General features: G+C 40.1%; 1 protein-coding gene across 1 annotated transcript in view; it reads left to right on the top strand.

The window, feature by feature from the left end:
• The window catches only part of MBOAT1 (membrane bound O-acyltransferase domain containing 1), a 167,985-nt gene extending 150,252 nt beyond the window's left edge, over window positions 1–17,733 (top strand). The window contains exon 13 of the mRNA XM_061194862.1: window positions 17,716–17,733. Within this exon, the coding sequence (XP_061050845.1) occupies window positions 17,716–17,719 (4 nt within the window). The 3' untranslated portion in view covers window positions 17,720–17,733. The remainder of the gene's footprint in view (window positions 1–17,715) is intronic.
• The last annotated feature ends 4,764 nt before the right edge of the window (window positions 17,734–22,497 follow it).

Below are 22,497 nucleotides of genomic sequence, written 5' to 3'. Positions count from 1 at the left end.
AGGGAATGTATCTCAACATAATAAAGGCCATATATGACAAATCCACAGCTGACATCATACTCAATGGTGAAAAGCTGAAAGCTTTTCCTCTAAGATCAGGAGCAAAATAAGTGTGCCCACTTTTGCTGCTTTTATTAAACAGAGTATTGCAAGTCCTAGCCACAGCAATTACACAAGAAAAATAAAAGGCAACCAAATTGGAAAGGAAGAGATAAAACTGTCACTATTTGCAGATGACATGATGCTATATATAGGAAACCCTAACGACTCCACCAAAACACTATTAGAATAAATGAATTCAGTAGAGATGCAAAATACAAAATTAATACACAGAAATCTGGTGCATTTCTACATACTAATAACAAACTACCAGAAGAAAAATTAAGAAAACAATTGTACTTACAATTGCATTAAAAAGAAGAAAATACCTAGGAATAAATTTACCAAGGAGGTGATAGACATGTACCCTGAAAACAATAAGACATTGATGAGAGAAAATAAAGATGACATAAATGTTGGAAAGATTTACTATGTTCAGGGATTGGAAGAATTAATATTGTTAAAATCCATACTACCCAAAGCAACATGTAAATTCAATGCAATTCCTATCAAAATACCAATAGCATTTTTCACAGAACTGGAACAAATAATCTTAAAATTTGTATGGCACCACAAAAGATCCCGAATAGCCAAAACAATCCCGAGAAAGAACAAAACTGCAGATGTCATGCTCCCTGACTTCAAACTATACTACAAAGCTATAGTAATCAAAACAGTACAGTACTGGCACAAAAACAGACATAGATCAATGGAACTGAATAGAGCACACAGAAATAAACTCATGCATGTATGTTCAATTAATCTATGACAAAGGAGGTAAGAATATACAATGGAGAAAAGATAGTCTCAGCAATAAATGGTGTTGGGAAAACTGGACAGCTACATGCAAAAGAATGAATCTGGACCATTAACTTATACTACATACAAAAATAAACACAAAATGGATTAAAGACTTGAATGTAAGACATGAAACCATAAAAATCCTAGAAGAAAGCATAGGCACTCAGCTCTTTCACATCAGTCTCAGTGGTATCTTTTGGATATGTCTCCTCAGACAAGGTCAACAAAGCAAAGATAAACGTGTGGGACTACATCAAAGTAAAAAGCTTTTGTGAAGGAAACCAACAACAAAACAAAAAGGCAACCTACTGAATGGGAGAAGACATTTGCAAATATATATCTGATAAGGAGTTAATATCCAGAATATATAAAGAACTCAAACAACTTAATAGTAAAAAAAAAAAAAAAAAAAAAAACCCCAAACAATTCGATAAAAAAATGGCTGAGGACTTCAATAGACATTTTCCCAAGGAACACATACAGATGGCCAACAGACGCATAAAAAATGTTCAACGTCATTAATCATCAGGCAAATGCAAATCAAAACCATAATGAGATATCACCTCACATCTGTCAAAATGGCTATTATAAGAAAGACAAAAAATAACAAGTGTTGGCAAGGATGTGGAGAAAAAGGAACCCTCATTCACTGTTGGTGAGAATGTAAACTGGTGCAGCCATTATGGAAAAGAATACAAAGATTCCTCAAAAAGTTAAAAATAGAATTACCATATGATCCAGCAATTTCACTTCTGGGTATTTACCTGAAAAATTGAAAATACTAATCTGAAAATCATATGAACTCCTATGTTCGTTGCAGTGTTATTTACAATAGCCATGACTTAGAAACAAAGTATACATACAGACAAATGGATATATATATACACACACACACACAATACAATATTAGTCATAAAAAAGAATGAAATCTTGTGATTTGCAACAACATGGAAGGACCTAGAGTGTATTGTGCTAAGTGAAATAAGTCAGACAGAGAAAGACAAATACTGTATGATTTCACTTATATGTGGAATCTAAAAAACAAAACAAACAAAAAACCAGAAACAGAATCATAGATACACAGAACAAATTGGTGGTTGCTGGAGAGGAGGGAGTTGGGGGAATAGGCAAAATAGATGAAGAGGACTAAGAGGCACAAACTTCCAGTTACAAAATAAACAAATCATGGAGAGTAATATACAGAATAGGAAATATGATATTTAGTGATATCATAATAACTTTAAATTACAACACGTGGTAACTAGACTTATGGTGATCATCTCGTTATATACATAAATGTTGAATAACTATGTTGTACACCTGGACCACTGTCTTACACCGTACAAAAAAATCAACTCAAAATGGATTAAACACTTGAATGTAAGACCTGAAACCATAAAACTCCAAAAAGAAAACATGGGAAGGGGGGCATTGTAGGGTCTTTGACATTGTATTGTCTTGTATGATATTTTGAATTTGACACCAAAAGCAAAGGTAACACAAGCAAAATAAACAAGTGGGACTACATCAAACTAAAAAGCTTCTGTACAGCAAAGGGAACTATCAACAAAATGAAGAGGCAACCTATGGAATGGGAAAAAAATTTACAAATCATATCTGATAAGAGGTTAATATCAAAATATAAAGAAATTATACAACAGAAAAAAATCCAATTAAAAAATGGGTAAAGGATCTGAACATTTTTCCAAAGACATAAAAATGGCCAACAGGTATAAGAAAAGGTGCTCAACATCACTAATAATCAGGAAAATGCAAATCAAAACCACAAGGAGATATCACTTCACCCCTGTTAGAAAGGCTCTTATCAAAAAGATAAGAAATAACAAGTGTTGGCTAAGATGTGGAGAAAAGGGAACCCTGTGCATGCTTGGTGGGAATGTAAATTGGTGCAGCCACTATGGAAAACAATATAAAGTTTCCTCAAAAAAATTAAAAATAGAACTAGCATATGATCTAGCAATTCCACTTCTGTTATTTATCTGAAGGAATCAAAATCACTATATTGCATTCCCATGTTCATAGCAGCATTACTCACAATAACCACAACATGGAAATAATCTAAGTGTCCATCAACAGAGGAATGGATAAAGAAAATGTGGTGTACGTGTACAGTGAAATGTTATTCAGCCACAAAAATGAACGTAATCCTGCCATTTGTAACAGCATGGATGGACCATGAGGGTATTATGCTAAGTGAAATAAATCAGACAGAGAAAGACAAATACCATATGATCTCACTTATATATGGAACCTAAAAAAGAAAAATATATGGAATCTAAAAGAGAAAAAAACAAAACAGAAAAACAAACAAAAAACATGAGCCCAAATATACAGAACAGATTGGTTGTTGCCCAGAGGTGGAGTATGGGGGCTTGGGGAAATGGGTAAAGGGGGTCAATAGATACAAACTTCCAGTTACAAAATAAGTCATGGAGATGTAATATACAGCATGGTGACTATAGTTAAAAGTACTGTATTGCATATTTGAAAGTTCCTAAGAGTGTAGATTTTAAAAGTTCTTGTTGCAAGAAAAAAATTTCTAACTGCGTGTGATGATGGATGTTAACTTATTGTGGGGATCATTTTGCAACATATATTGAATCATCATGTTGTACACCTAAAACTAATATAATGTTACGTGTCAATTATATCTCAATTAAAAAAATAAAAGGAGGTACACAAAGGAAAAAGCAAGGGAATTTCCAGCTTCTGACATAAAAAATAGGTTACAGAGCAGGACAGTAAGCAGGTTATTGTTCTGAGAGAGAGTTTTCCAGGTAATTTGATTCCTTCTCTCCAATATATCAAGGGGTCTAGCCAAGAGGACCCCGTTCATCACAACACTTGAACTTGTAAGCAAAAGGAGGATATGATGTAGGGAAAGTAAAAGGAAGACTTCCTTTTTTTCCAGCCCTGGGTGATGGTGGGAAGGAAACTTAAGGGAGATTAAAGGAGGCAATTAAGACTGACCACTTTGTTCTGATGTCCCTGGGTTGGGTCCCTGGGATGGAGAGATATGTTTCCTAAGTGAGGGTAACATGGAAGGCAGAAGGAAACCCTTGTCCTGGCTCCTGATTTAGTTCCCTGGGAAGAGGCCCCCTCTCAGTAAGTCCTGACCCAGCCTGGATACAACTGCACCATTGCAAAGCTGGGTACAGTCAGGCCAAGGAGGCTTGAGGTTTGTTTCCTGATCTCCGAGTTTCCATGTGGGGTGGATACTAGATGGAGCTCCAGTGGGCCTGCTTTGGAAGTTTTCCCAGGAAGGGTCAAATGACACAGCTGCAGAGACTAGGGTGGGCCCTCAGGCCTGCAGAATAGATGGAGACCTTGGCAGAGATATGGGGTCTGAGGCCTGTGAAATTCAGGTGAACCCAATTTGGCCAGGAAGGAGCTCTGGTTCTGGGAAAGCTGAGAAAGACCAGCAGCCACTGAAGCTGGCTTAGGATCTGGCGGAGAAAGGGGATACTGCCGCATTCTCAAAAGACCTGCAAAGACCTGGCTCTTCCCTGTACCATAACATACAGCCCTCAGATAACACACCTAGGTACCACCTGGGGAACAGAAGTGGGCCAAGGGAGTTTGTTAGTAAGGATTGTCCAGAGAAGCAAAACCAATAAGAGATATCTCTATATCATCTACCAATCCATCCATCCATCCAAGGAATTTGCTCACATGATTATGCAGGCTGAGACGTTCCAAGGTCTACAGTTGGCAAACTGAAGACCCAGGAGAGACAATGGTACAGTTCTAGTCTGAAGGCAGAAATAGACTGATGCTCTGCTCGAAGACAGCAGAAAGAGAGTGAATTTTCCCTTTTTCAGCCTTGTTTTGTTCTAGTCAGGCCTTCATCAGATTGGATGAAGCCCACCCACACTGGGGAGGGCAACCTGCTTTGCTCAGTCTACTGATTAAGATGTTAATCTCATCTAGAAACACCCTCACAGACACACCCACAATAACAGTTGACCAAATATCTGGGCCCCTGTGGCCCCATCACGTTCACATATAAAATTAACTATCACAGGAATCCATCTAGAAACAGAGTTTTCCTAAAAGAGTATTAGCTGAAAGGACAGTTTACATGATCAGATTGGGCTAAATTAACTAAGATTAGAGATTTAGTGGGGGTTTTTTTCATCCCACTAACTGCTAAATGGGAGATTATGAAAGAGAATAGATGAGCTCCAAGGGAAAATAAAAATCACATTTTTTCTGCATATTCAGCCACAGATAAAGATATACTATGTGGAGACAGCAGAAGCAAGAAGAACTACAATCCTGCAGCCTGTGGAACAAAAACCACATTCACAGAAAGATACACAAGATGAAAAGTCAGAGGGCTATGTACCAGATGAAGGAACAAGGTAAAACCCCAGAAAAACAACTAAATGAAGTGGAGATAGGCAACCTTCCAGAAAAAGAATTCAGAATAATGATAGTGAAGATGATCCAGGACCTCGGAAAAAGAATGGAGGCAAAGATTGAGAAGATGCAAGAAATGTTTAACAAAGACCTAGAAGAATTAAAGAACACACAAACAGAGATGAACAATACAATAACTGAAATGAAAACTACACTAGAAGGAATCAATAGCAGAATAACTGAGGCAGAAGAATGGATAAGTGACCTGAAAGACAGAATGGTGGAATTCACAGCTGTGGAACAGAATAAAGAAAAAAGAATGAAAAGAAATGAAGACAGCCTAAGAGGCCTCTGGGACAACATTAAACGCAACAACATTCGCATTACAGGGGTCCCAGAAGGAGAAGAGAGAGAGAAAGGACCCAAGAAAATATTTGAAGAGATTATAGTCGAAAACTTCCTTAACATGGGAAAGGAAATAGCCACCCAAGTCCAGGAAGCGCAGAGAGTCCCATACAGGATAAACCCAAGGAGAAACATGCCGAGACACATAGTAATCAAATTGGCAAAAATTAAAGACAAAGAAAAATTATTGAAAGCAGCAAGGGAAAAATGACAAATAACATACAAGGGAACTCCCATAAGGTTAACAGCTGATTTCTCAGCAGAAATTCTACAAGCCAGAAGGGAGTGGCATGATATACTTAAAGTGATGAAAGGGAAGACCCTACAACCAAGATTACTCTACCCGGCAAGGATCTCATTCAGATTCAATGGAGAAATCAAAAGCTTTACAGAAAAGCAAAAGCTAAGAGAATTCAGCACCACCAAACCAGCTCTACAACAAATGCTAAAGGAACTTTTCTAAGTGGGAAACACAAGAGAAGAAAAGGACCTACAAAAACAAACCCAAAACAATTAAGAAAATGGTCATAGGAACATACATATCGATAATTACCTTAAACGTGAATGGATTAAATGCTCCAACCAAAAGACACAGGCTTGCTGGATGGATACAAAAACAAGACCCATCTATATGCTGTCTACAAGAGACCCACTTCAGACCTAGGGACACATTCAGACTGAAAGTGAGGGGATGGAAAAAGATATTCCATGCAAATGGAAATCAAAAGAAAGCTGGAGTAGCAATACTCATATCAGATAAAATAGACTTTAAAGTAAAGAATGATACAAGAGACAAGGAAGGACACTACAAATGATCAAGGGATCAATCCAAGAAGAAGATATAACAATTATAAATATGTATGCACCAAACATAGGAGCACCTCAATACATAAGGCAACTGCTAACAGCTATAAAAGAGGAAATCGACAGTAACACAATCATAGTGGGGGACTTTAACACCTCACTTACACCAATGGACAGATCATCCAAAATGAAAATAAATAAGGAAACAGAAGCTTTAAATGACACAATAGACCAGACAGATTTAATTGATTTTTATAGGACATTCCATCCAAAACCAGCAGATTACACTTTCTTCTCAAGTGCACACAGAACATTCTCCAGGATAGATCACATCTGGGGTCACAAATCAAGCCTCAGTAAATTTAAGAAAATTGACATCATATCAAGCATCTTTTCTGACCACAACGCTATGAGATTAGAAATGAATTACAGGGAAAAAAACGTAAAAAACACAAACACATGGAGGCTAAACAATACGTTACTAAATAACCAAGAGATCACTGAAGAAATCAAAGAGGAAATCAAAAAATACCTAGAAACAAATGACAATAAAAACACAACGATCCAAAACCTATGGGATGCAGCAAAAGCAGTTCTAAGAGGGAAGTTTATAGCTATTCAAGCCTACCTCAAGAAACAAGAAAAATCTCAAACAATCTAACCTTACACCTAAAGGAACTAGAAAAAGAAGAACAAACAAAACCCAAAGTTAGTAGAAGGAAAGAAATCATAAAGATCAGAGCAGAAATAAATGAAATAGAAACAAAGAAAACAATACCAAAATCAATAAAACTAAAAGCTGGTTCTTTGAGAAGATAAACAAAATTGATAAACCATTAGCCAGATTCATCAAGAGGGAGAGGACTCAAATCAATAAAATTAGAAATGAAAAAGGAGACGTTACAACAGACACCACAGAAATACAAAGCATCCTAAGAGACTACTACAAGCAACGCTATGCCAATAAAATGGACCACCTGGAAGAAATGGACAAATTCTTAGAAAGGTATAACCTTCCAAGACTGAACCAGGAAGAAATAGAAAATATGAACAGACCAATCACAAGTAATGAAATTGAAACTGTGATTAAAAATTTTCCAACAGAAGTCCAGGACCAGATGGCTTCACAGGTGAATTCTATCAAACATTTAGAGAAGAGCTAACACCCATCCTTCTCAAACTCTTCCAAAAAATTGCAGAGGAAGGAACACTCCCAAACTCATTCTTTGAGGCCACCATCACCCTGATACTAAAACCAGACAAAGATACTACAAAGAAAGAAAATTACAGACCAATATCACTGATGAATACAGATGCAGAAATCCTCAACAAAATACTAGCAAACAGAATCCAACAACACATTAAAAGGATCATACACCATGATCAAGTGGGATTTATCCCAGGGATGCAAGGATTCTTCAGTATATGTAAATCAGTCAATGTGATACACCATATTAACAAACTGAAGAATAAAAACCATATGATCATCTCAATAGATGCAGAAAAAGCTTTCGACAAAATTCAACACCCATTTATGATAAAATCTCTCCAGAAAGTGGGCATTGAGGGAACCTACCTCAACATAATAAAGGCCATATATGACAAACCCACAGCAAACATCATTCTCAGTGGTGAAAAACTGAAAGCATTTCCTCTAAGATCAGGAACAAGACAAGGATGTCCACTCTCACCACTATTATTCAACATCGTTTTGAAAGTCCTAGCCACGGCAATCAGAGAAGAAAAAGAAATAAAAGGAATACAAATTGGAAAAGAAGAAGTAAAACTGTCACTGTTTGCAGATGGCATTATACTATACATAGAGAATCCTAAAGATGCCACCAGAAAACTACTAGAGGTAATTAATGAATTTGGTAAAGTTGCAGGATACAAAATTAATGCACAGAAATCTTTTGCATTCCTACACATTAATGATGAAAAATCTGAAAGAGAAATTAAGGAAACACTCCCATTTACCACTGCAACAAAAAGAGTAAAATACCTAGGAATAAACCTACCTAGGGAGACAAAAGACCTGTATGCAGAAAACTATAAGACACTGACGAAAGAAATTAAAGATGATACCAGCAGATGGAGAGATATATACCATGTTCTTGGATTGGAAGAATCAATATTGTGAAAATGACTATACTACCCAAAGCAATCTACAGATTCAATGCAATTCCTATCAAATTACCAATGGCATTTTTTACGGAACTAGAACAAAAAATCTTCAAATTTGTATGGAGACACAAAAGACCCCGAATAGCCAAAGCAGTCTTGAGGGAATAAAACGGAGCTGGAGGAATCAGACTCCCTGACTTCAGACTATACTACAAGGCTACAGTAATCAAGACAATATGGTACTGGCACAAAAACAGAAACATGGATCAATGGAACAAGATAGAAAGCCCAGAGACAAACCCACGCACCAATGGTCAGCTAATCTATGACAAAGGAGGCAAAGATATACAATGGAGAAAAGACAGTCTCTTCAATAAGTGGTGCTGGGAAAACTGGACAGCTACATGTAAAAGAATGAAATTAGAACACTCCCTAACAGCATACACAAAAATAAACTCAAAATGGATTAGAGACCTAAATGTAAGACTGGACACTATAAAACTCTTAGAGGAAAACATAGGAAGAACACTCTTTGACATAAATCACAGCAAGATCTTTTTTGATCCACCTCCTTGAGTAATGGAAATAAAAACAAAAATAAACAAATAGGACCTAATGAAATTTCAAAGCTTTTGCACAGCAAAGGAAACCACAAACAAGACGAAAAGACAACCCTCAGAATGGGAGAAAATATTTGCAAACGAATCAATGGACAAAGTATTTATCTCCAAAATATATAAACAGCTCATGCAGCTCAATATTAAAAGAAACAAACAACCCAGCCCAAAAATGGGTAGAAGACCTAAATAGACATTTCTCCAAAGAAGACATACAGATGGCCAAGAAGCACATGAAAAGCTGCTCAACATCACTAATTATTAGAGAAATGCAAATCAAAACTACAATGAGGTATCACCTCACACCAGTTAGAATGGGCATCATCAGAAAATCTACAAACAACAAATGCTGGAGAGGGTGTGGAGAAAAGGGAACCCTCTTGCACTGTTGGTGGGAATGTAAATTGAGACAGCCACTATGGAGAACAGTATGGAGGTTCCTTAAAAAACTAAAAATAGAATTACCATATGATCCAGCAATCACACTACTGGGCATATACCCAGAGAAAACCATAATTCAAAAAGACACATGCACCCCAATGTTCATTGCAGCACTATTTACAATAGCCAGGTCATGGAAGCAACCTAAATGCCCATTGACAGATGAATGGATAAAGAAGTTGTGGTACAAATATACAATGGAATATTACTCAGCCATAAAAAGGAACAAAATTGAGTCATTTGTTGAGACGTGGATGGATCTAGAGACTGTCATACAGAATGAAGTCAGAAAAATAAATATCATATATTAACGCATGTATGTGGAACCTAGAAAAATGGTACAGATGAACGGGTTTGCAAGGCAGAAGTTGAAACACAGATGTAGAGAACAAACGTATGGACACCAAGTGGGGAAAGCTGCAGGGGTGTGGGGGTGGTGGTGTGATGAATTGGGAGATTGGGATTGACATGTATATATTGATGTGTATAAAACTGATGACTAATAAGAACCTGCTGTATAAAAAAATAAATAAAATTAAATTAAAAAATTTTTAAAAAAAGATATACTATGTGGGATCACACTATTCTGTAATCTGTTTTTCCCATACAAACATACATACTAGACAGCTTTCTGGATTAATAAATATGGATCTCCCTAAAAGTCATATTTACTATTTGCTTAGTATTTCATTGTCTAAGAAGATCATGATTGAAATACTCAGACTCCTGTTGATGGACATTTAGGTTGTTTCTAATTTTTTACTCTTACAGTAAATGCTGTAATAAACATGAAAGAGGATTTAAATGTACACAGTTCACCCTCCCAAAGCTTTCAGACTCCCAATTGTTTTGCCATATTGAGGAGAAAAATAATTTATATTTATCCTTTTTACATGGGAGTATGGGAAGAAAAAAGGGAGAATAGGAATTCAACAAGGAGCTCGTAAATGGCTGGGGGATGCCCAGCAATGGGGCCTGTGCACACCTGGCCACTTGTCCCTGCCCGACTGTGACCACACGGGTGGGATAAGGGAGCACAAGGTGGTGATGGTTCGTGCCTCTCAGAGAATTCTACCTGCCTGCCATGCACACGCTTTCCACCTCGTGCTTTCCATAGCAGACTCCCATGGGCTCTCCCGGGACCAACAGAGGGGAAGAGGGTAAAGCTGGGCAGGAAGCATGCTTCTGCCTTCCTGCTGAGATAATAAAGTGGAGAAGGCAGGAGACGCGGGGCCACCTGAAGGACGGCCAGCAGCCCTATCTACACGGTCCAGAGCCGGGCTGCCATGGGCCAGCTCTGTTTATCCAGAGTCACGTGCTCCCGATGGCAGGCTACTGTATGGCTTCAATTAGACTTTTTGACTGATGGCCAGTTTAATGAGCCTATTTACAGAGGGTCATTCAACATGGCAATTACACCTATAAATCTATTTGCAGCAGGACTCGAATAACTTTCTGCACACAGCCCTATATAAAACTGCTGTCTGATTAATTAACATTAATTTCCCCGCCGCATGGAAGCAGCTGCAGTTGGGGTAAATGCTTCCAGCTCCTCTCTGCAGGCTCTGGGAGAATGGCAGGGCTTCTCTGGGGCGGGGGGAAGCGCTTCACCGGCTGGGAGGGAGGGGCCTGTTGAGGTAGTTGCTCTTCCAAAGTTCTTCGTGTTTCTTCTGTCCCTCTGTTCTTTCCCTGGCCCTGTTTGATTGATGTTCCAGGGCAGTGTCATATATAGGGGGCAAAATTCAATTAATTGGATATGAAATATTTATAACCCTGCTGTATGTGTCTATCAGAGAAGAGCCCTTTAATAGATTTCCTCATTAGTATGAGCTGGTGACTCATTTCTCTGCTTTCACAGTCATTTGGAATTAAAATCCAATTAATCTAATATCCCTGTGAATGTTATTAAATTATTGGAAAAACTGCATTGAGGAGATAGAGTGAGGGGAAGAAGCCGGCCTCGTGGGTACTCATTTCCTCTCTGCAAAGCACACAATGCCGGCGGGGGGGACCAGCTCCCCCTTCCTTTGGGCTCTTCTAGCTTTTGGGTTGTGTCTACACTTGGCAAATAAAGCACAGGACTGTGAATCAGGGGCTCTCAGCTGCCAGTGCCAACACTGCCCAAGCTCATACCACCACCACCATCACCACCACCAAACCCAGAAAACCGGGTGTTGAAACCGCCAAAGCATTTGTAGGATTGTAATGAAGTGAAAAGATATGATTTGCACTGTGTTAAGCAGCTCTAAATGAACCTCTTTAAGGCAGAAGCAGTATTAAGAATAAAGGCTGAATCAGAAGCTCCCAGGCTCCATGTACTTCTAGAATGCTGTGGTTTTATGAATTCTTAATCTGGGCGCCCTGCAAAAAAGTCAGCAATAACGGTCTAGGATTTCATAGGAATGAGAAGAACAAAAAGGCAAAGCCTCTTCCTTGCGTTTGGAAAGACAGGGATGGTTGCCATCATTAACAAATTTTCACACCACAGGGCATTTCATTTGTCCAGCGGCCTACGGAGGCACTTGAAATTTTTGCATTCACGGGGCAGGGGAGAGGAAAAGTATGTTGCAAGAATGGTGAGCAATGATGTGAAGCTTTGCCAATTGGTTGAAATTATAAAATTTTGATGCAGTATTTGGAGATCTCCAACTCCAGACTTTAGTTATAACTAAATGACACAGTGAAATAATAGTGACATAATGATTCTAGAAACCAGTGACAAAGGCTCTCCAATTCCTCCATCCTTGCCAAATCCAACACCACAGTTAGACAAACACTGATCGATTTCCTACTGCATGCCAGGCGTTACACTGCTAGGTATTACTTACATACATATTTATCACCTGAAATATTCCCCGAAGGATGCAATGGTGAAAAAGACTTGGCTCCTGACTTTGAGAAGCTTCTAGATATGAAGACAGATCATTTAAAATATGATAGGTTGAAAGACTTTGCTACAGGAGCAAAGTAGGGAGACCTGGAAGTCAGGGAGAATTTCCTGGAGGAGGTAAGTGATGGAGACATGTTCCTGCATTGGCTTAGGCTGTTCTCGGAGTTATGACATCTTTCCCCCTCTTTCTTCCCTACCTTCCATCCTTTTCAAGTCCCATCTTTTTTAGGATGCCTCCCTTCACTAATGCAGTCCTATATTGAAACCGTCCATCACTCATTGTCTTTGTCACTCATTCTGCCACTAAATTAGAGATTGCATCTATTGTTAATGGGTTTCTATGTGTGCTTGTTGCCCCTACATTATAATTGTTTGAGGGACAAGACTGTTTCTTACATTGTAGATTGCATCTCATCAATAGTAAGCACTCTGCTAAGAATATAGTCGACACTCAAAATTTGAACAAAAGGTTACCCAATATTTAGTTTCTGTAGTAAGTACTTTGCCAAATGTAATGCAGTTTATTCCATGGTTTTCCATTTTCTCTCTTTGTTCTTAGCTCTCAAAAATGGCTGCTCTGATTGTAAACTTATGTGGAGGACAATTTAGCGACTCTTACAACTTACAGAAGCATTTACCGTTTTGACCCAGCAACTGCATTTTTGAGACTTATTTTATAGATAAGTTTGCACATAAATGAAATTGTATATATACAAAATTATTCATTGCATGAATGTTTGTAGTGGTAAAAGATGAGAAACAAACCAGATGTCTATCATTAAGGGATTAATTGTGGTCCATACATATAACAAAATATTTAACAGTTTTAAAAAAGAATGAGAATGTTCTCTATGCACTGATATGGAAAATCTTTGAGATAAATCGTCAAGTGAAAAATGCAAGGTTCAGAACAGGATGTATTTATAGGGTACCTTTGTGTTAAAAGAGGAAGAAAAATAAATTTGCTGGTTGTATAAAGAAACTCTTTTGAAAGATAAACTAGTCATAGTAGTTTCCTCTGGTCAAGTATGTGGGGTTAGGCAGAGGTTAAGAATGATAAACGCATTTTTCATTCTATCTTTTTGTATTTAAATTTTTTATTTAAAAATTAGACAGTAAAGTTGATTCTTTTTGGGTATAGGATTCTATGAATTTTAATATGTGTGACCATTATGTAGCCATTACCGCAATCAGGATGCCGAATAGTTTCCTGATCCCCCAAAACTCCCTTTGTAGTCATACTCTCCTGCCCTCAACACCTGGCAACCACTCCTCTGTTATCTGTCCCACTTTACAACGATGTCTTATAAATGGTATACTGTATGTCATCTTTTGATTGATGCCTTAGAGATTCATTTAAGTTGTTGTATCAATAGTTTGTCCCCTTTCTATTACTGAGTAGTATTTCATGTGTGGATGGTCCATAGTTTGCTTACCCACTTATCTGTTGAAGAACATTTGGATTGTTTTCATTTTTTGGCAGTTGTGATAGAGCTACTATAAACATTTACGTACATGTTTTGGTATGAACATATTTTCAGTTCTATAAACACTCAGAAGTTGGATGGCTGGGTTACATGGCAAGTGTATGTGTACCTTTATTAGAAACTGCCAAACTGTCTTCCAAAGTGACTATACCTTTTTCCATTCCCTCCAACAACGTCTGAGAGTTCCAGTTGCTTCACATCCTCAACAGCACTTAGTATTATATTTTAAATTTTAGCCATTTTAATAGGTTGTAGTAGTTTATCATGGTTTTAATTTGAATTTCCCCAATGGCCTATGATGTGCTTGCTTATTTGCCATTCTTATATCCTCTTTGGTGAAGTGTCTGTTTATATTATGTGTGTGTGTGTGTGTATTATACAGATTTTGAACAATGTGAATGTATTACTTATTTGAAAATTAAATTTAAAAAATGGCTGCCTTATCCCCAAGGCCCCAAAGCCCTATTTCCCATTTCAGGAAGGGATTCTGGGTGTGGTAAATCACTTCACAATAACCTGGCTTTCCTCATTTTGAAAATGAGAGTGATAATCCTTACGCCATTGATCCGGAGATGCCCCTCACGGGAAAGCTAAGCGACAAGGAGATTATATGACCTTCCCGTGGTCTGACGGTGGTTGAGGAGGAAACACCAGAACTGAGATCTCAGGTTCTCAAATGCTGTCAGGGCAAAAGGCCCTGTAACTCCTTACTCACTCCTGGTTGTGGTGCCAAAACCCTTAGCAGCTGAGTGGAACTTTTGTCCAGAGACACGTAGCCATTCTGAATATGCATTTCTGGGCGTTAAATTCCCAGCTGCAAAGGTTTATGTAAACAAACCAACCTACCATTTCATGCTGTCACTAGGAATTTGGAATTGCTTCTGGAGCATCCTGAGAATCCTCTCTGGAAATATTTTTCTTCTCTTTTACTGGTGGGAGCCTGGAGTCCAGTTTGTTTTAAGTCCACTTGGCAGGAAAATCTGTCACCATCACTTAAGTGAGAGAAAATGAACTCACAACTCCTAGTGGCTCAATATCAATTAATTAAAGTCGGCAAACATTTTGAACTCTTAACTCTATGCCTGGCCTGCACTAGGAAAACCAAGACAGTCTCTGGTCTCAAGAACTCAACTGCAGTCAAATGTTATTCATTATAAGGAGCCTCACAGTGATAACCTGGGAGGTGTAGAGAAGGCATGCATCCTCATTTTACAGATGAGAAAACTGAGGCCCAGAGAGGTTAGATAATAGATGGGAGGTCTGGGGTTTAGACTTAGATCTCTCTGACTCTAAAGCCCATGTGATTTATTTTGTCATCAAAATTTTTTATGCTTATTCATAAATATATACAATTTTATTTGCCATATTCAGGAGAAGCTTAGGCATTAAATTTTAAGCTACTAAAACACAGGATATCTAAAAAAATATATAAAAGTGTAAGTATCCCAACCCCTTAGAATAAATGTTAGTGAATTAAGTCTTAATATCTTTAAATGAAAAAAAAACACAAGCTTATCACATCAAGGCATACGACAAACCAATGCAAAGTGGCTAAGCAGCTTCCCACAGAGCTCCTCCCAATGACCAAGAAGTGACACCTGCCTAGTGTGCTCCGCTGGGTGAGAAAGGTCAGCCTGTTACTAGATCTGCTTTATAGAAAGGATTTTGATGAACTGTTTTACACCAAAAATTTAATAACCTACAATGGTCCTCATAACAAGGAGGCAGTAAGTCCTAGATGCCCTGAGAACTTGGTTAAACAGGTCTTCGGCAAAGACTACAGCACAAGCAAGAAGTTTCAAGAAGCGTCTGCAACCAGACAGCGTCAGAAGGCTCACTTTACAGCAGCCCCGAGGTCAGCTTGCACACCTCCTCCCAGAAACAGCCAGCATTCGAGAAGCAAAGACTTTGTTCATTGCAGCCATGTCCTTCAGACTCTGACATTTTTCACTACCATCTGAGTAAAATCTATTTTGAAGTATGCTACTGGCAGGGTTTTCTTTTTTTTTTTTTTTTTTAAAGGAATTCTAGTAGCTCCAATGTAACATCGAATTAACAGAGTCTGCAGGTTTTGTGGTTTATCTCAAACACCCCTGCCAACAGTAGAGAGAACTGCATAGTTATACAAAGAAAATAAAGGAGTAGGCAAGAGAGAGACACTGGGATGTACCACCAGCATGCTAAATGTTCAGTGTCATCCAGATTTGAAAGTCAAGAAGTCTGGTGAAAAACCTGTCTTCCTGCTACAATCATGATCACCACTAAATGACGGCAAAGCCATTTGACAGTCGTCAGCTTCCACCACTAACCTGTTTATGGAATGAGGCAAAATGTCTCCCTCTCTAAATTATTTAACAGAATCACTCCAAGATATATCAGTATCTTTTAGGCATTTCTGAAAAGTAAAAACATTTGGAAGTCTATCCACACATGGAAAAAAAAAGGAACACAAAGTTCTCTTGATCTCCTGTCAATTTTGAGTGACATGATAAAAGTTAAATATGTGAGTGATGGTGTATATCTTGGAGAAAGATAACAGTTGTATATATATAGAGAGAGAGAGAGAGGAAAAATAAATTTTCATTTAAGTGGTTATTAAATTCATAACGAAAATAAATCATTGCTAAGTATCCCCTTTCTCTTAGTGATTTATCTTTTGTGTTGACAGTAGTTGCTTAGTCACTGAAGTTTTATGTGGTTTATGTTTTACCGTATTTGTGCTTTCATGGAGGGTATCGGACCAAAAGAAGCTCTTCCATGTAGCAAAAAACCTAAAAGGAACTCCTTCATTTAAAAAGGAGGACAGTAATTTGGTGGCAAATATCAATACTTCAGACTCTGGGGATCAAGGGCTTTCCCAGTACCCTGGAGAAGGCAGTATGGCATGGTCTGAAAGCAAAAATAGCTCTACCACGTGTAAAAATAAGCATCATTTTTACATCTAAAAAGTAGGATTCTATTTAGTGGGAAAGGATTAGGCAGGTGTTTCTGAATCTAAACACACTGAATTGGGTGCCTGGTCTTTAGGGCAAATGCTTACTGAAGTCGAGGGCTGATTCAACGTTAATTTGATAAATGTGGCTTTGTTCTAAATACAGTAACTAGAGAGAAAATTAAAATCTTCTCCAGCTGTGTGTTTCCATGATTTCTTCAACACTTGTGTAACTAATACCTTCTTTACTTTTCCTCTCTTGTGGACATCATCACTGATAACCACACTCAAACCCCCAAAGACTTTGGGTGTCCACTGGTGAGTGGGTGTTTTCAATGAAGAGACCAGGATGGGGCCTCACCTTTCTACGTCTTTGCTCGGGCAGGTCATGGGACGGCAGTGTCCCACCCACTGTGGCAGCCTCCTCTCCACTGACAACAGTTGGTCCCACTCTCCGTGGATTGGGAACTTGATGATAATCTGTTACCCTGATGCCCCAAGACCAATACATCTTCATTCAGAGGCATTGCTGGGAGGGGTTTCTCAAACATCTGTAGCTAATACACTTTAAGAACCTCCTGTTTCCACCCCCATCCAAAACAAAAACAAAAACAAAAACAAAAACTGGTATGACCTTAAAACTTTTATAACTCTTCAATATATGACAGAAGTGTTTCGGAGAAAAGGTGTTAATATTACAGGAAAACTAATGTAATTTAAATTAATTCACAGATAACTGTCAAGCCCAACGTGGTAGAGAAGGCAAGCAGTCTGACACAGCTTCTGAGTGACATCCAAGAGGCTGGCATGCTGGACCACCTCCAGACCCGCCCTTGAGGTCTGTCCCCACTATATTTTACATGAGAAAATGTTTTTCTACTTGCTGGGACTTCCGGTTGGTCTTGCTGAGGCCAGCCGGTGAGAGCTGCCTTTCTCCCACCCTCGGGAATCCTTCAGCTGGTACATTTTCCTCCTTTGCCAACTTGGCCCCTTCTCACCTTCTTTGGAAAACCTGGAGCCTTTCCTGCCCCTGGTGTCCTGCCCCTCAACTCCCAAAAACTGCCTTGGAAATCATCTGGCCAGCCTCTGCTCTTCTGGTTAACATTCCCCCTGCTGAGAAGGTGGCTTCCTTTCTGCTCCCCACCATAGGGCCCACCATCCACCTGCAGCTGAGGTGCTGTGCGGGGAGGCGGCGGGGCTCCTCTGTGGCGTAACCGCACTCCAAAGAGTTAGCCTGTGGTTTTAAAATGCCTCTGGTGATCTGCTTTTTACGCTGTTTATGAGCCTTAACTGACATTGTCATGGAGCTTTAGACTTTAAAAATTACTTTTGTGGTTCATTTGATGTAACGATTAATGAAAGAAACTAAGTCAGACAGAGAAAGACAAATATATGATATCACTTACATGTGGAATCTAAAAAAATGATACAAATGAACTTATTTTCAAAACAGAAACAGACTCAGACATAGAAAACAAATTTATGGTTACCAACAGGGAAAGGGGGTGGGGGAGGGATAAACTGGGAGTTTGGGATTAGCAGATACAAACTACTACATATAAAATAGATAAACAAGGTCCTACTATATTGCACAGGGAACTATATTCAGTATCTTAAACTATAATGAAAAAGAATTTGAAAAATATATATGTAGAACTGAATCACTTTGCTGTACACCAGAAACTAACATTATAAATCAACTATACTTCAATAAAAAATTAAAAAAAGAAACACCATTATAAATGCAACATACCAGTCTGTAGTGTATAAAAAGTAGCATCATATTAAACATATATTTTCTTTATAACTTGCTCTTTTACATAGTAATGTATATATTTTTTCCACGTTATCAGATATAATAGCCATCAGTTGCCGTGTAATAAATAAGCCCCAAATTTAGCTGTTTCAAACAAACATTTGCTATCTCTCAGTTTCTGAGGGAGAGAAACACACACGTTTGCTGGGGGTTCTGGCTCATGGTATTTCATAAGGTTGCAGTCAAGACATCAACCAGGGCTACAATCATTTGATTGACTGGGACCGAAGCATTTGCTTCCAAGCTCACTCACAAGGCCTCAGATTGTTTGCATGTGGGTATCTTCACAGGGCTGCTTTAAGGCATGGCAGCTGGCTTCCCCCAGGGGGAGTGATGTGAGAAAGCAAAGCTGCAATGTCTTTTATAACCTCATCTCAGAAGTGACAAACCATTACTTCTGGCATATTCCATTGATCACACAGACCCCATTCTGGCACAGTGTGTGAAGGGATTAACCCAAAGTATGAATCCTGGGAGGTGGGAACCATTGGCGGCCATGCTGAAGTCTGGTTACCACTGAGTGTGTGTGTATTTCATCTATAATAACTTTGATTCATAGATCTTCCCGCACCCCCAGGCTTCCTTAGTCCACACAGCACAGAGGGCTGCACCGGCTCCTGCCATCACAGCCTCTTCTCTTCCTCCCCCTTCACCATCCAACTTTGAGTTTGCAGAATGGCTTGTACTCTCACCCTTAGGCCTCTGTGCATCTTGCATCTACACCTCCCTCTTTCCCTATCTAGTTTTCATCCAGGTATCAGCTCCTCTTAAAAGCCTCTCCTAGACCCCTGTCTGAATTAGGCACCCCTCTTAAGTGTTCTCCCAGCACCCCTTTCTTCCTCTGCCAAATACTTTCACATACAGTCTAATAATTGTGTTGCTATTCCTGTCTCTGCTTTCAGACTGGCAGATTGTTCAATATGGGGCCTGATGTCTTATCATGGATTTAGGATGGTGTCAGTTCATACTATGTGGTCCTCATCTTTTGTTGAATGAATAAATGAACACACTGCGAATGTGCACCAGGGAACTGTGGTCCATGAGAGCCTGACTAAGACTTTCTTCTCCACCATCACCACCGTAGCTTTGTTGTTGTTGCTCCCCACCCGGCTTCAGTGAACTGTCTAGAGCTCTGCCGTGTGAGCTCTTCCAGATCTAGAGTGCGCCAACCAGCACGGCAATCAAGTTTTGTTTTCATTATGCCGGCTTCCTGGGAAGTTTCAAATTAATTTTAATCTTCTCCTCACTTTGAAGGCCTCTAAACAGGGCCGTGTTTCCACGTTCCTTGGTGAACCGGGGCCTATCCTATTCCCTAGAACCGTGCTCGTCCTGGCAGGGGGCTGTGTGCCCCCATGTCCCTGGGCCTCCCCATGCCCGGCCGGGGGGCTTCCAGGCTGCGGGCCGCTCTTCACCTGGGCCCTGGGAAAGCCAGCCCCGTCCACAGCAGCCAGGCCTACGCCCACCTGGAGCTGATGGAGCCTGAGCTTTTAAAATTCACCCCACAACATGCACTATTTGTTTTATTGTTTGCTTTCACTCTGTTAAAAGTAGATAAGATGAAAACAATTATTTGTCAGAGCTTTAAACTTTTTTTTTTTTTTTAAAGTCAGCCTGGCATGTTTGATCTGAAGTTGACTATGGTACTGAGCAATATGTATACTGGTATTTTTTTTTCTCCTTTCTTGATGCAGATTTCCATTTCTTGCCTAAAATCACTGTTATTCACAGACCCACTCAGGAAAATATGGAAAAATGGAAGCTACTCAAATAATCTCTTCCATTTATTTAGCACCTACTGTGCTCCAGGCTTGGTGTTAAGGGTTTTCATATTCTTGGCCTCATTGGAACCTCATTACAACCCTCTGCGGCAGGTACTAATATTCCCACTTTGCAGAGGTTCAGGGGGTTTACACAGTTTGCTCAAGGTCATGGAGCTAGCATGGGGCAGCACTGAGATCTGGTCTTTTGTCTTCTGATTCTAGAGCTCACTCTCGTCTCCTCCCCAGGCTCTCCCTTCCTCCGCTGCTTCCAACTATCAATCTGCAGGAATGTCGTGGTTGCCTGAAGACTCATTTTTTTTCACCAAGGCTGAAGAGTTTAGTGATTTGAGAAGGTTTGGCAAGTGACCGCGACGGGGTACAGTGCCCATTTGCTGCCGGGCTTTTAAAGGGAGAAGTGAGCAAAGCAGGCTGGTCGTGTTTGGCTCAGAACGAAGCCTTGGAAGCCAGGCCCTGGGATGTGGAGGCAGCAGCCAGACACAAGGCCTGAGGAGGAGACCCCCCCCCCGCCCCCCGCTTCTTCCCCTGCGGGAGCCACTCCTCCTCCACCCGTTGGGGCGCTCCCTCTGTATTTTTTTCCCCCAACAATATTTCTAGCATCCAGAGACTAGTAGGTGGTAGACAGGGATGGATCTCACACTGGCTGATGCTGCGGGATGCCTCAGTTTCCCCAATCAGCAGCCTTTTTGAAGAATCGGGAGAGATTTCGTGATCTCCCCAGGTAACCATTGCCAGATTCCTGCTGTCAGATGCTCCCATAAGTGTCCTAGATTAATCTCAGGCTCGGGCCTCCCATGTGGCAGTTGAGCCATCAGGCTGGCTGTGAAATGCCTAACATCAGGCTGCAAATGAAAATACCTTCTCAACCCTAGTATTATTACCCCATGGATGGCACCTTTAATGCACGCTATTCATTGTTATAATGGCTGCACCTGTGTAGCACGCGGGTCTTGGAACCGCAGCAGCTGTGGACCGTAATTGCTAAACATTATTTTCTGTTTCTCCCTGAAAGCTTTTGTGCGTGCATGCGTCTATGTCCGCATGTTTGTTTCATCTGTAACGACTCTGGTCCAAAGATTCCAGCCCCCTCCTTTTTTAAAACATAAAGCTACGTGTAAATACATTTATTTCTAAACGTATGTTTCAGAGAAAGTCAGATACAACCACCCTCCCCCCGACACACACCCACACACACTCAGTAGTGAGACTTCAGAGAGCGACTTCGGCGCATGTGGTCTGGGGCGAGGTCCCCAAGCTCACTGCTGCTGGGAGCATGGTCTTTATATGCCTTCGCATACAGGCCCTGCCATGATTAATGCATTTGTTCCTTGATACTCAGCCCCCAGGTGTCTGCAGGACAGTGAATCAGTTTAGCACTTGCAGGCCCAGATTATCACCAGCACCAAAGACGTTTCTGCACCAGGAACTTCCCAATTCAAAACAAGAAAATTTCTAAGAACACTTTTTTCCCCCTATTTCCCCGTTTCATTCTCTTTGCGCTTTTCCGTGCAGTCACTCAAGGCCCCCGTGAGATGCTGCAGCCACTGAAAGGCTGCAAGTCAGCCTTTGAGGTAGTGCTTTTAAAGTCAGCAGCGCAGCTAGTAATTTGAGATCTTCACGGAGGCAGGCGGCGGCTGCGTCCCTCTCTGTGTGCACATCCTACCATCCCACGGGACCTGTCATGATACACAATCTGACCACTGGCCTCGCAGGTGATATTTGCTGTAGTTATCTCAGCCAGGGTCTGGTGGGTGACAAAAAGAACCGTCTGTCTGTGGGCGGAAGAAATTCGCCTTTTCTCCTTCCCTTGCACTTACCTCGTTCACAAGGAGGAACTTGCTGCTGCCTCCAGCCGGAGGATGAGCGTAGAAGGAACAGGCGACATCGTAGCACAGGACTGCCACTTTTGGGTGAGGTGAC

This window comes from Eubalaena glacialis, chromosome 7, assembly GCF_028564815.1.
Source record: "Eubalaena glacialis isolate mEubGla1 chromosome 7, mEubGla1.1.hap2.+ XY, whole genome shotgun sequence".
Lineage (NCBI taxonomy): Eukaryota > Metazoa > Chordata > Mammalia > Artiodactyla > Balaenidae > Eubalaena > Eubalaena glacialis.
This window is presented reverse-complemented; position numbering and strand designations above follow the sequence as displayed.